Below are 15,044 nucleotides of genomic sequence, written 5' to 3' on the forward strand. Positions count from 1 at the left end.
TGAGGTAGTGAGCAAGCAAAGCATTTATGCATATGCTTACTTTTAGGCCATGTAAGTTGTCACTTTTATGTACCTGAGTCGATAGCCTGGCATAGAGACACATTGTAGTTACTTGCACATTTTCAGGTCGGAGAAGACTCCCGTCACTCAGGACCCCCAGTTTTGCCAAGGCCATCCAGCACCTTCAATACAGTCAGCAGAGCTCAATACCAGGACATGGTTCCAGTGGGTATGTCAGCATTTCTTTCCAGAGAAGTTCTCCATGACAGGGTGCAGTGCTGAGGTTTCCATTAGGCTGGGGTGGGTGGCAGTTCTGTCCATCAGCATTTCCCAGTTAATCAGTTGCAACCTGCAGGAATAATACTGTGAAGTGTCTGTGTAGAACCAAACATTCAGTGTAAAACTTCTGCCTTCCTAGCTCACTTTCTTTGAGTGGTGACAGAAAGAGTTGAAACCAGTGAGCCAAGTTGTGCCCTAATTGGATTTCATGTATTCCCAGTGATTTTTGTCCATCTTCTGGGCATCTCTTTTGGCACGATTCCAGGAAGTGTTAATCAGCTTGGAGTTAGTCATTAGCTTAACTTCTCAGTTACATGCACACAAAGTTACTGACTTCTGTGCCACCAAGAACAGAATTTAGCTTATTCAGTCTAACAGCTGTCACATTGTGCTAAATAAATCCGATTGACTATAACTGGCTCTTTGTACTATGACATGTTTACTTGAAAATCTCCACTAATTTAAATCCTTCCCCTTGCCATGGACATGGTGTGTAGCACTGCAGGCTCAGTAATTAGTGAGGCTTTCATATGGGTGTTTCCAATGCCTGTTTAATATTTGAGAATATATTTCACTGCTGTGAAAACCAAGATCCGTGCAATTTTATTCTAGCAATTAATATTCTAGATACTTGTTAGCCAAGGGTGTGAGTTATAAAATGTAATAGAAATTGCTAACAAAATTAGAACTGTTAACAGTGGGAAGGTTGTGTCACAGTCAGATTTGCTTCATGATCAAGAAGCATGTCCCCTAAATGACAGTAGAATTGGTAGCTTGACATTGAAAAAACATTAGCGCAATATTGCTAAACTCAAAACTGTGAAGATAAAGTCTGCTGTTATTATTGTTCCAAACTCAGAAGTCTTTTAGTATCTCCTAGTTTCAGCATATCTCTGTTGATGTTTTCAGCTTACAATGACAAGATTGTTGCATTTTTGCGGCAGCCCAATATATTTGAAATTCTACAAGAGCGTCAACCAGATCTTACCAGGAATCATTCACTCAGGTAATAAAATTATTTAATACTGCTGTTCTTAATTCAATACAAAGTGCTAACCCGAATTAGTTTCTTTCATTAAAATTAGCAGCAGAACATAACAGATTGTAGACTTTTTGCCTATTCAAATATATTCATTCTTTATTGTATGTTTCTGTAACTCCCTGAAATTAAGGTTTAGGAGAACAGGGGTAATGTCTTATTACCAAATAAAGGTATCTAAAGTAAAGTGTTTGGAACAACTGGCATAAGAGTTTTGCTAATGTCTTCAAAATGTGCCAAGACAGCTGGATGGCACAGCAAATGTGCCCATTCATCTGAGTATGTGTACAGATGGGAGCATGAGGCAGAAAGGCATTTGGTTTTGTCCTTATATTCTCAGTGCCCGTTTACAGAAAGACTGTTCTGACCTATTGACCTTGGATGTGATCTTAAAGGAATCACAATTTTTAGTATTTCACCAAAATTTTAAACATGGATATCTGCAGGTTTTTGTGTAGGTCAGCAAGTTCTGATGAAGAATGATCTTTGATTTTTATATAGTTAAAACTCACTTGTATGCTTAGGCTAGGAATGATAAAACATGAAATTCAGAAATTCTTAAAGTGTATCCTGCATAAAGTCACTTTGGTTTATGTAGTTGGGTGTAAAAGGTGAAATAACAACTTAGATATTGGTGACTAGGACTTAAATGACTGTTATCTGTTCTTCCTTGGGCAGTAAATTTAAAAAAAGCTGGCTTGAGGGTTGCAGTCTGTCCTGTGCAGAGCTGCCAGTTCCTACCTACACTGGCTGGCATAGCAGCCAGAACTGATTTCCTTTTTTTCCTTCTGTTCTCATAGGGTTACTTATTGATCCCTTTTTTTACATGTCCTGCAAGTTCCCAGAATTCAACAAGCTGCCCTGTTTTGCAGTTTCCCAAAGTCTTATGTTCTAACAAGATTTGTTTTATTCTTTAAATAAATCCTGTCTGACAAACCTGAAATGACGTTCTAGCAGAATACACATTCTCTAGAAAATGCAGAGAAAAGGAGGAAAATAAAAATCTACAGTTCCCAGCCTGTCAAAACAGTTCCTAAGTTGCAGCCATATCATTAAAGGCAAGCTTGTCCCACCAGGTTTGGTTGAAATGTGAGCAAACAAATCTGTTGGGAAATAGCATGCAAGCAATTTCTGTAGTAGTTTTCCTTTCCCCAGGGTGCTTGGCTTCCTTTACTCTGATAGCAATCAGAGTGTAATTTTCTTTGTGTGTTTTGTGGGTTTTTTGGTTATTTAGAGTTCAGACTGTTCAAAAGACTTATTGGTATTGTCAGATTCTGCTTCTTGTAGAACCTAGTTTCCTGATTACAGAATTCTAATTTGGCACAAGTCCTTCCCTGAGGCCTTCTCAAGGAAAGATGATTTTCAGATAAAAAGCGGAATATCAAAGGATAAAATACAGTGTTTTTTGTAATCCTTCTTTTAGTTGAGTATATATATCCTTTTCTGTGCTTACACAGAATGATTGAGGGTTTTAATGAACGTGGTTTTATTTTACATTAAACAGGATTGGTCAGAAAAGCCATTCTGTTAAAGCCAAATTATTCTATTCTAGCCTTAGTCTTTGAAGTTACCTTGATTAAGGTAAAGTCTCTGTCATTATACCTCTCCTGCATATTTCTAGGACTGATGCTTCAGTAACATTTTTTATGTTTTTATAAGGATCCTACTTGCATTTTTCCTAGTTAGTCCTAGTTAGACCTTTAAGGCCCTGATTCAGCAAGTTACTGGAATCCATGTCTGTGACACGTTGGGAGACTAAGAATTGCAATGACATTTATGTAGCATTTGATCAATTAAGACATCAGTGAAATCCCACACTATGAATTCTTTGTATCTTTTTCTTTTTTAATGTAGTGATTAATACAACTTTCTGCAATTTATTTATTTCAGTGCAATTGAAGTAGAATTATTATTAAATATTATGACTGTGATTATTAGTTATTATGTAGGTGAGGAGGAAAATCAGTACTTGGCCAGTAGAAGAGGACAGAGGTAACTTGAAAACATTTCATTTTCTCTAAAATAATTTTTCATTCCTAAAAATAATAAAGAGTTGTGTTAAGAAGTTGAGGATCTATTAAAATACAGCAGTGGGTTACAAAAGCCCCTCTTTTAAAATCACAAGTGTGCATTGTAATGTGTGCCTTTTGTTTGTTCAGAGGTTCAAAGTAGTTCTTCTTTCAACAGTTCACTTTTAGAATAATGATGTCCTCCCACATGACTCGGCCTTCTAATTCAGGGCCACTGTTAGTGTGAATTTTAATAATTGATTTTTTATTTTTTTTTCTGATTGGATGGCTGTATTACCTGTAGCAGCCTGAGCATTGAAGAGAGGAAGGCAACAGATGCCTCAGAACGTACTAGCTTTTTAGTTGTAATATTTTGCTGATGATATGCACATGGTGTGGCAGGAAAGAAAATGGTTTCTGAAATAGAGAAGGATAAGGCAGAGGTTTTAGTGATGTATCTTGTACTTTTCTGGTTGCTGAGGTGTACATTGGTACCTTATTTGCAAAAGATATTTCTTTTTTTCTTGCTTATACAGGGAGAAGATCCAGTTCATCCGGACAGAGGGAACACCTGGGTTGGTGCGTTTATCCAGTGATGCAGACCTTGTTATGTTACTCAGGTAGGCACGGCTGCTTTTGATGCATGGATCACGTTTTTTATTTTTATCATGTTCAATTTCTAGATGGGAGCTGGAGGTCACATTTTTTCATAGCAGTGATGGAATGTGTTACTCTGTCTGAGGAAAGGCGAATGCCAAGAGTTCTGTGCTTGTGATTTATATGGATTTGCCCATACCACCTTTTCTTGTCCTGTTGCATTCAGCTCTGACACAGATAGGTGGTATAGGCTAGACCTCTTTACAGGAATGTGCTGTCTTCTGGATCAAGAATGCCTCTGTTTAGTTCTGGGGCCTGGGGCATCTGTATTTGTGAATGTTCATACTTGAGATTATTACTTGATGTCTTGCTGCCTCTTCACTATGCTGTCAAGCATTGTCCCCTTCATTAAAGGAAATGCAGTTACAGAATTAAAGAAATGACAAGCTGCTTGTTCAGTATTTTTCGTTTAAGCAACTAACTAAAAAAAATCAGGCTGATTTTTTTCTAGAATTAAACTCGTGTTGTCTTCATGTTGTACTCCTGTGCATTGCAAAAGCGCATCAAGAAATTAATGACTGCATTTAAAATGGAATCCAGCAAAATAGGATTGGCATTAGTAGTACTTTGAGGTCAGGTTGCATAATGATAATCCTTTCTGGTTGCTAAATCTCTGAATTAATTACAGCTATTAAGAAAATCTCATTTTAAAGCCATGCTGAAGCTTTTTTAAAATAAGAATATTGTTTCTTAAAAAAACTTAGGAGATTTTTGTTTTGATATATAGCATATGGAGATGACACAGGTTTTATACAGAGAAATCAAGCTTCAGCCATTTGTTTTTAAGTGAAGATTGCAGTAATGATTTTGTCATGGCTCTTTGACTGGATTTTGTTCCCCCCCCAGTGTTCTGTTAATAGCAAAGACTGCAAATAATTCTTATAGTGGAAATAAAGCAAATTAAAAACGTTGATGGCAATTGTTTTTTTGATAGAAAAGTGATAATCAGTAATACTAATTTTTAATAAGTAGCCAGTGCCTCCCTAGAATAACTTTATAATATTTTTCAGACTTAATTTCTCTTAATCTACTTTTCCTCCAAAAAATACCTACCTGAAAAGCATTGCTTGAGGGATTTTCTTTCAATTTTATTAATTATCTAATAGTATCATTGCACTGATGAAATAATATTGTTAAAAAGTTATCTACACATCCATTAAGTTTCTTAAAATTTTAATTGTTTTACTTCAAGATTGGACTGAGTGACTGTGACCTTATTGTGAGTAAATACTAGTGTAAAATCAAAGCTAGGTTAAGTTAAAATAGAGGTGTGCTGAGATGATGAAATTTCTCTTTTTTCTGTTGTTTAGTCCTGGTGGATTTTTACTATTAACAGTATCTTCTAGGAGGGTGTCATCATGATCTGTCTCGATGAAACCCTGAAAAAATGGCACTCTGAACATGATCTGCACTCTAACCACAATCTTACAGGGGCTCAGGACACCTGGGGTTTTTGTTTAGCTTGGCTGGTTGAATGACCTTGGGGAAAACTGTACCTATTTCCATGCTTCTGTTTCTCCATTTGGGGGCGAATTATGTAATTGTCCTGTGAAGTATTCTTGAGATCTAGTAATAACTGGGTGAAATCACTAGTCTGATATTTTTATGACTTGGGCACATAGTAGACTTTTTCACATGCTTCAGTAAATCTAAAGTTGCAGGTAATTAAAACCAAATAATCAAATCCCTATCTGATTTGGACCTGAAGGAGGTACAGTGCATCACATTTTTAAAAATACTTTAAGAATGGCATTATATTATGGCTTCAGGTTTTAAGAAGAAAATATTTTTCCATTTCTCTTTCCAAATATGGTTTTTGGTATACAACACAAATTATTATCTCAACTCTTAATTTAATCCAAAAGTGATTTATGTTTTATCACATTTTCAGCCTGAAAATGTTACTTTAACAAAATGTTACAACACATGGTCATGAATGTAAAAAGACCTGTCAGAAAATATCACTTCCAAAAAAACGCAACCCCTCATGCAGAAAATTCTAGGTATTTCTTTAGTGAAAAAGCTTAGTAAGAAACATCTTCTATTGGAACATTGCTTTCATCGGTGGAGGCCTACAGCAAAAGATTGGCTTATGAATCTTTCTGTAGCTCAAATTTTAAAAATAAATTTTACATATTATCTCAACAGTCTATTCTTATCTGTGTTGTGTTTAACATTGAACACAGGCTTTGGTATCAGACCTATTGGGATAGTAGATATTCTGTCTTTTAGGATATGCTTGTGTCAATTTTGGTAACTGAAAATTTAATATTTATACAGACTCTGTGTACACAGATGCATTGATCAGGCTATGTAGGGTTTATTATTTTTGTCTTGTGTAGCAATAATAGATGAGGCATGAAATAACTTGACCTGAGCAGACTAGATGTGATACCCATTTCAGCAACATTGTTAGTATTAGGGATAAAATAAGGAAATAACTTGTTATGCCAACAAGCTTACATTCAACAAGTTCAGATGTGATTCTTAATCCTGTTTGTCTCTGTTGCTAGTGCAGTATTGCAGATCTTTTTCCAGGAAAGTGTAACTAAGGTTATTGACCCCTGTGTAGTGGGAACACATGTTAAAAAAAAAAAAAAGGGCAAAATATATAGTATTGTCCCACAAGAACAGTAATTAGTGTTGTCTAGTAGCTTTCAAGGTCTGATGGAGGGAGTTGCAAAATATTTTGTAGCACTGTTTAGAGTCCATAGTAGAAAGAAGACAGTCTAGAGTTATATTCCTATAAAGTGAAAAATGCCTTTCATCCAAATAAAGGTGTTATTTGCTCCTTTTTACCAGCTTGTTTGAGGAGGAGATAATGTCATACGTGCCACCACATGCCTTACTTCATCCTAGTTATTGCCAGTCCCCAAGAGGCTCGCCGGTGTCTTCGCCTCAGAACTCTCCAGGTAAGGTGCTTGGGCACAGCTTCTGCATGGGCCATAAAAACCATTTCTCTTACTTGGTAAGGACCAGTTCCAGGTCAGTAAAGTCAGTGTTGCACTCCTGCTGCCTTCCCAGAAGTCATAGAACAAAACTAACAGAAAAGTAAGTTTTTTGTTTCCTTTAGAAATTCAAAGTGACAGCAGACTAAATTCAAGAACTTACTCTTCAGAAACTATAACTTATTCCCCTTTGCAGTTCCCAGCTTTTGGATGGGTAAAGTTACATGAGCTGGAGCACCTTCTGAGTGGTCAGTGACCTTGTCACTGTGAGACTTGCATTATGATGGTATCTGTAAGACACTGTGGCGAAGCAAGTTCAGTTTACATTATGCTGCATGTAATAACTTCCCACCTTTCTGCAGATGCAAATTCTGTTGCTCCAGGAATAACAGAGTTAGTCCTATTTCAGAGCAAAGTCAGCCAATGAGATTGCATTTGACTGTCAAACTTGAACCTTTGCCTTGGGCTCAGAAGATGTTTTGCTGGTAGAAAAGAGGTTGTGATTTTGTTCTGACTTGTAAAACATGCAAACTTGTTTTTCGCTGATGTGAAACAACTAAGTGGCTGCTCATGCCAGGATCCTGATGCTGTGGAGCAATCAGTAAAGCCCGATTGTTGTCCCTTAACATGAGTTCAAAAGATAGCATATTGTAGCTGTCTGGAAATAGGCGTCAGAATGGAATGAAGTTCATATTTCACATACTAACTATGTTGTGGATCAGAACTAAGTTATTTCAAATATGACAAGTTCCATTTGACCTCTAAGGCTAAGTACAGCAATGTGAAGCATATAGATGTTGCTGTTCTTAGTTTTCTCAAGAAGATAATAGGTGAGTAAAATTAAACTACTGCAGTAAATAGGAAGTGGCTTAAGGGGATTTCTACAAATTTAAGAACAGTATAGATAAATGGAGAACGTTTGGGTTGTAAGCAACTCCAGGTAGTTGGAGACAGTAATAAAATTTTATCAGAAAAAAATGCTGTAATTTTTATGGGCATTTCTGAGTTGACAATCATAAAAAGCTTTGTCTTGTCAAGAAACCAGATTAAAACCATTCGTAAATATGTCTGGAGTGGTAGCTTTTTCTGCTGCTACACATAGGATCTCTGTAGGACCTATTCAGAGAAACTGTCCAAAGGCTTTTATGATCTTACAGCATCCAGCAAAGCAGCAAAGTATATTACTCATATGTCTTGGTATTTTTGATACATATATGGTTAACATACAAGTATTTGTTGAAAAGAAAGCAAGAATGAAATCTATATATATGCATCTTATTTCCAACTGCAAACCCTGCATTCTTCTATGAATAAAAACAATTTTGGCTTTCAGAGTTGTAATTTTTTCATTACTAGTGCATGCAGTGAAGCATGCTGGGCATGGCTTCACTTCAACAAAGTAATTTCAAAATGCATTCAGTCTTTAAGATGGGATATTTTCATCTCTTCCTTCAAACAGTAGCACACAGTAAAGTAGGAGCAATGATGTTTTTAGTCCCATTCTCCTTAAAATGGTAATCTCTCTTGTATTGCATAGAAAACCATAGAGAGGCCATTGAAGCTCCCTGTCATTCTGCGAGTACATGTTTGCGTTGGTGTACAGATGACTTTTTTTGATGAGTAAATGGTCCATCCTATCTAAGGAGGTCCTGTGTTTTTCATCAGCTAAACGGGCTGTGCTGTGCTGAGCGAGGTGCAGTGTTGAGGATCCATTGTTCAGATCAGTCACAATCACTTGCACTTTCTCATTTGGGAAAGATGAATAGTCATGAAGCTACTCTTTATACCAGCTTTAGAATATAACCTCTTTGAAAATGAAATATGATTATCACATCACTGGCATTTTTTAGCTCTTCCATTAACATCTTTTGTTCCCAAGGCGGAAGTAATCACTATAATTGCCCAGGAATTTCTTGGCATATGCATCTGATTTGCAGTGAGGACTTGTCATGTGCTGACAGAATAATATACTGCTGATCTCTAAACCATGAAGTAATGTGTTACCAGTTTTATGTTCTGTGGTATCTCTCAACAAGAACTTCCTTCAGGGCTTAAGACTAAAGTATGCTTTTGTAGCATTTTTTTGCTGACTACACTTTTGTACCTATTTTGACCCAGAGCAAAATAAACAAAGTAGGGGGAAAAGACCAATAATTAAAATGCTGCTTACAGCTTCAGGTTTTGTAAGTGTTCTAGAGAATTCAGCTAAGTGCACCACTAGAAGGATTTGGTGCTCTGAGTAAAAGAGGATAACCACTGTAGCTTAATCAGGGACCATTATTTGTTTTTCCACGGGGGTCCTAGATGTTCCTGTGGGAGGTCTGAGGATTCCCTGACACTTTCTATTCCTCCCACACATTTTTCTCAGCCTTGAATAAGTGGCAAGCATCTTTCTGGTCAGACAGGTCTTTTAAAGACCTGTAAATGGCATTCAGTGTTAATACTGATCTGCCTTGTTCTCTCTCTGATCTCTGCAGAGAGGGATCAACCCTGCAGCTTCCTCCAGCAGCCACTTCCGCAGGATGTGCTCATCGCCTTTGCTGTCAGACCCATATGCCTTGTGGCTTAGCAAGCTGTTCTCTTTTCCCCTGGTCTCTGCCCACAGAATGAACAGATATATGTTCTCTTTTATAACCTGACATGTTACATTTTCATGCATTTGCCTATAGAAGCAAGGAATGTTTCTTTATTGGCTTAGTTTCATACAGGGAGCCAAAAGAAAACTTGCATAAGAAACTGATTGTCTCGTAAAAGTCAGAAATTGGCATACACGTGGTTTATGGGCCTGTTAGATGACCACCAGTTGCACATAAGTAGTTAACAACCTAGGTATACTGTAGGGCATAGGAAATGTTTTACGTCCTCTGAGTTTTTTGCAGGGGATGTATACACAGCCATGCAGGGGAGGAATTTAATGTTATAAACAGTAGTGGTGAGAAGGTGAATGTGAAAGGGCTAGAATTGTCTGCCTCTTTGGTGCACTGCCTTGCAATCACATGAATTGAAGTAATTTATCCAGGGGCCCAACGAAAGTTCTAATGGTTGCAATATTTAGAATAGATCAGACTTAAAATGTAATTTGTCTATACCAGACATGCAGACCTCATCTCTCCCTGCTTTTAAGAAATTGACTCTCTAAAATAGTTTTTCAAAAATAAATTCACTTAGATAACCACTGTGTATATTCTTGCAGTCTCATGTGAAAAGCTCCACAAACTTAAATTTGGTATTCTTTCAATTTTTCCTGTTTTTTCTTCCTTGTACTTCCCTGGAGAAAGTTCTACTAGGGCATTTCCAAGTGTCTTCTTTCTTCAGCTTGATGTATTCAACAGAGTGCAGAAAAGAACAGTCTGTTTATGCTTCTTTTCCAAGTTCTTGCTTTTCCTGATAGTATTAAAACTGGACCAGAGCACAACATGTATTGCATGAGCTGTTTTAAAGGTTACATGTGAAGTATACTTGACAAACAAAAGTTAAGTGTTCCCATTTGACTGTGCTGGTTTTTTAATCCATCTTTTGCACTGACCTGGATTTGGTCTTTTAAGACTTGCTTTACCAAGATTGTACTATTGGGAATGAGCAACCAGTCTTGGATGCAGAGCAGACTTGAAGATATGCAGCTTTTACTCTTTTTATGAAGGTGACTAAGCCGAACATATACCATGCCTTTGCTATGAAGGAGTCTCAGTAGAGCATGTGACATAAATCAGTTGGTGTCACTACAGCTCATTCTTTGCTTGTTGCTTCCTGCAGGTACTCAGCGTGCCAATGCCCGAGCTCCAGCTCCTTACAAAAGAGATTTTGAAGCCAAGCTGAGGAACTTTTACAGGAAGTTGGAGACTAAAGGATATGGACAAGGCCCAGGGAAACTGAAGTATGTTGAAGAATGTTACGAAACTGGATTTGTTTCTCAGGCAACTTGCCTTGCCTTGCACATCTGCAAGCATCTTCTCATTAGAAGGAATGCAGGTGTTATGGTTACCCATGCACTTTGGGAAATATAAAGCTTGTCATAAAAAACTTAATGCCAATGTGCGTTTCATAGCAGAGGATACAGCAGGTTCTGAACACTTCTTTTCTGTGCTTCCTCCAACTATGTTTTCATAGAAACAGTATTACCAATACCAAAAAACACTTTGGGAAAAGGAGTGCAGAACAGAAGGCATTGGAATTCTTCCATTATAGCAATCACTATGAGATAAACAGCGATTTTCTCATGTCTTTTTCCACTGAAAAAAATTAGACTTATCTTTTGTACATCACTGTCTGTATTGCTCTGAGTCTTTTTTAATAAAGAGGACTAATAAAATTAAATGTTACTAAATTCTGAGGATCACCTAAAAAAACTGCTTATATTTATATTTTGGCACACTGAATGCTAGAGAGCTTGAAGTGAGGTCTTCCCCCTTCATTTATTTGGTAATTGTGTGCTTATGCACTGTTATGTTAGGGATCCTTCACAGGGTACTTTTAGAATTTTGTAAATTACTAAGTCTTGTGCCAGCTGTCACACTCCCACAGTTTGGTACTTTCATAATAACCATAAGGCACTACAACTTTTGTTTTAACCATTTCGTCTGTTAGAGTACGTGGGTAGGGGTTCTTTGGGGTTTTATGTGGTTTTATTTTTTTGCTTTATTTTTATTTCCCCCCAGCCAGTCACTTTTCACATTTTGCAGGAAATTGTGTAGAGATCAGACTTTGTTTATGTAAGCTAGTTAAAAGTTCTCCACAACTGAAATGGGTTTAAAGTTATATTTAGACAGTATTAAGAGGCAGGAGTTGGATATTGTCTGCCTGTAATCTAATGAAATCATAAACTCTTAAAGCTCAATCTATGCAAGTTTTGTCATGGATGCCTGGGCAAATAGCTGGTAAAAGAGGATGGTGTTTGCTGCCTGTAAGATCCATTACATTTTTTGCATCTTTTTTTCCTAATCTATTTATAGTCACACTGTGAATTTTTAAGCAGAACAACAGCTTGATTTTTGAACAGAAGTTTTCTCTGGGTTCTTTTCCCAGGCATACCCTGACCTGCTCCTTTTTGTTTTTTTTTGTTTTTTTCAAACCAGGACTCCAGCACAACTTGCCTGCTGCATGGGTCCTCTTACTGCCCAGGTGCCTTGCCAGTTCCTGGCCTCTCTGCTTCTGTGTCCCCTGCAGGCAGGCACAGCACAGGGACTGATCTCTGCACAAGCAGTGAGGCCAGCAAAGCCTTCCTGAGAGGCTTTGTGGAGATACAGGCTGCCTCTGTCAGCAGCAACAGCTCCCATCTTCTGCTTGCCTGCCTGATCAAATGCACACATAAAGCAGTATTTGAATGTAAAGCAAGCTAAGTTCCAGGAAACTAATTAAACAGGTTTTTGGCAGAAGAGATGTTCTAAGTAAGGAGGATTCTTTCACTTCTTGATTTAGAACTTTATGATACTTCCTCACTTTCATAATTTTTCTTGAAGAAGGTATATTACATTTTCACGTGTGATACCTCAGTCTGGTTTTGGACAAACAACTGCCATTCCTTCTAGATGTTTTTGTCCCTTCGCACACATGGGTAATGTAGGGATGTATGATTTTGGAGTTAGCATTCAGCAGCTTTCCCACAGTTTTATCTTTTCCTTGTTAAGATGTGAACTTTTACATAAAAGGTTGGATTCTTGCTTGCAATAAGACTAATGAAAATCCCCTCTTCAGGACCCTTCTGAATGAAGCCTTTACATAAAGGAAGAACCAGGGTAGAAAAAAAACCCTTTACTCTTCCTTGTATGAGAGGTATTTCTTGAGTAGCTCCTTGAGGGAGTAGACTAACAGACAGAAGCTGCCTGATGTGGATGAAATTATCCAGCAGAAACATGTATGTCTATGAAGTCACCTTGTTACCTCTCAGTGTAAATAGATGTTTCCAACTGTGGTTCATGTTCACAAACTACTGTTTAAAATTATTTTGCTCTTCAGATTAATCATCAGGAGAGATCACTTGCTGGAAGATGCGTTTAACCAGATCATGGGCTACTCAAGAAAAGACCTGCAAAGAAATAAACTCTATGTCACGTTTGTGGGAGAAGAAGGGTGAGTAGAACAGGGAAGTAAATGTGATCTCAAAACTCAGTGTGTCTTGCAGCTGCTGTTTCACCAAGCTTCTTGTGGTCTAGAGTGAAAAGAGGAAGGATTGCAGTCAGGAAATGCCATATACATAAGCCTAGAACATGCAGCTGTTCAGGATGACTATTTAGGCATTGTGAAATACAGTGTATCCTGCCTTTGCAGAAGTAATGCATATGTTCATGTGAATTTTCACAATAGTTGGTGTGTGTTTCAGAATGTTGATGGGAAAGCAAAGAAAAAAAAATAACTTTCTTATGTTATTAGTATTTCTTTTCTGTCACTTCTGCCACTCTATTTCCAGTGCTTGTTAAAAGACAGCTGCCATTTGTTGGAAGGAGGGTGCTTCAGGAGTAGGCCAGATGCTTAATCCTCAGTTCAACGCCTGTCTGTGGCAGAGGGAGCTGAAAGCCCTTGGTGGTACAGGAGGTGCTCACTGCCTTGCCAGACCAGGGCCTGTGTCACAAAAGCATCTAGGCTGCTGCTAGTTGTCAAATACACACAAGTATTCCTGACATTTCAAAGTCATTTCAGGGAATGCTTAGTCTGTGTCTGATGAAAATCTAACGTGTTGGAGGTTGCGAGATGTGCGTTGCAAAGCAAGATGAGGTTAGATTTTCTTTGCAAGTGAAACTGCAACAATACATTATTTGCCTCTTTCATCTCTTGATTTGTGTCCCCTTTGTCAGCTTTTAAAACCTACTGCCTTAGGCACAAATATTTTTATCTATATAGTATTTATTTATATATTTTATATTATTATTTATTTATTTCTAAATACATTTAAAATCTTTTTCTTGATAAAAACAGCAGCACACAGCTCTTGGAATGCTGTAGTGTGCATTATTGCCATGCAATGTGTGAGGCTTCAAAATAGCTAAGTTGTAATTGAAACATCTCATAGAAGATTAGATAAAATTAATCTGTCTTTGAAAACACCTAAATCCTGTTGTTTGTTTCAAGTTCACCCTGAAGTGCTTAGTGTTAATAAGGCCTCAGTGAAGTCTTAACATAAAAAATGTTGACAGCTGACAGCCAAGTGTGGACTTGTTTGTATAAATAATATCACCATGTCGTCTGAGGAGAAACTCAGAACTGGAATGACAAGGCTGGTGCAGCATGAGATTGCACTATATTGACAGAGGAGGGTGGGGATGCAGGAACGAGGACTGTCTGACACAGCCCCACCAGCCTTTACTTTTACAGCAACATCTTCGACTCACATTTAAAAATGAAAGGGAAAAATTTTAAATCATACAGGAGATAGGAGACAGTCTATCTGGATCCATCTCTGTCATCACACAATAGGCTTTTGCATTTCATCACTCAGTACAGTGAAATGAAGGATGACCTGGAAATGGGGGTGACACATCCTGTTCCCATTATATCCAAGTTTCCACAAGACTTGCTTCTTAAAGGAAGAGAATGAGTTAATGAAGAGCAAAGTCAAATTAAAATTACATCAATTCTCTATTTACAAATCAGTGTTTTGAATGAAGAAAGGATGCGTGCAAACAGTATTGTTTCATCAGAGATGGTGCAAGAATATGTGTCACATCAAACTATTCATTTGGCTAGGTGCAGAAAGACAGGTCAGGGTGGAGGAGAGGAGGATGATGAGGGGGAGGAATACTGAAAGTTAATTGTTTCCTATTACTCCCCTTTTTCCTTTTTTAAATGGGAGTTTGCTCTGGCATTTCTTTTCCTCTTGGTAAAAAGATGTAAATCTTGAAGTAATGGGTAATGAAATCCTCAATAACTAATAATTAGTAACTATTGATTCATTAGTGTATAAATTAGTGTATAAATTAGCAAGTGGGGCAGCTCAGACATAGTTATTGCTATTCATGTGATTTTTATAATGCCTTGTAATGTTTGGCATCTTCCTTGAACCATCAGTTTCTACAGCCATGCAATTGTGATGCCAGTTTAATGTTTTTATATTCATGCTTCATGTGGTGATAAACGAAGAAACTTTTGATACAAACATGGTTCCTTAAAATTATTTTCCCT

General features: G+C 37.5%; 1 protein-coding gene across 1 annotated transcript in view; it reads left to right on the top strand.

Moving 5' to 3' along the window:
• Window positions 1-15,044, top strand: part of HECW2 (HECT, C2 and WW domain containing E3 ubiquitin protein ligase 2) — a 103,602-nt gene that overhangs the window by 73,169 nt on the left and 15,389 nt on the right. The window contains exons 15-20 of the mRNA XM_010007368.1: window positions 127-229; window positions 1,189-1,285; window positions 3,864-3,947; window positions 6,787-6,896; window positions 10,686-10,806; window positions 12,885-12,998. Coding sequence (XP_010005670.1) covers window positions 127-229; window positions 1,189-1,285; window positions 3,864-3,947; window positions 6,787-6,896; window positions 10,686-10,806; window positions 12,885-12,998 — 629 coding nt within the window. The remainder of the gene's footprint in view (window positions 1-126; window positions 230-1,188; window positions 1,286-3,863; window positions 3,948-6,786; window positions 6,897-10,685; window positions 10,807-12,884; window positions 12,999-15,044) is intronic.

Source organism: Chaetura pelagica, unplaced genomic scaffold, assembly GCF_000747805.2.
Source record: "Chaetura pelagica isolate M959 unplaced genomic scaffold, ChaPel_1.0 scaffold21, whole genome shotgun sequence".
NCBI lineage: Eukaryota > Metazoa > Chordata > Aves > Apodiformes > Apodidae > Chaetura > Chaetura pelagica.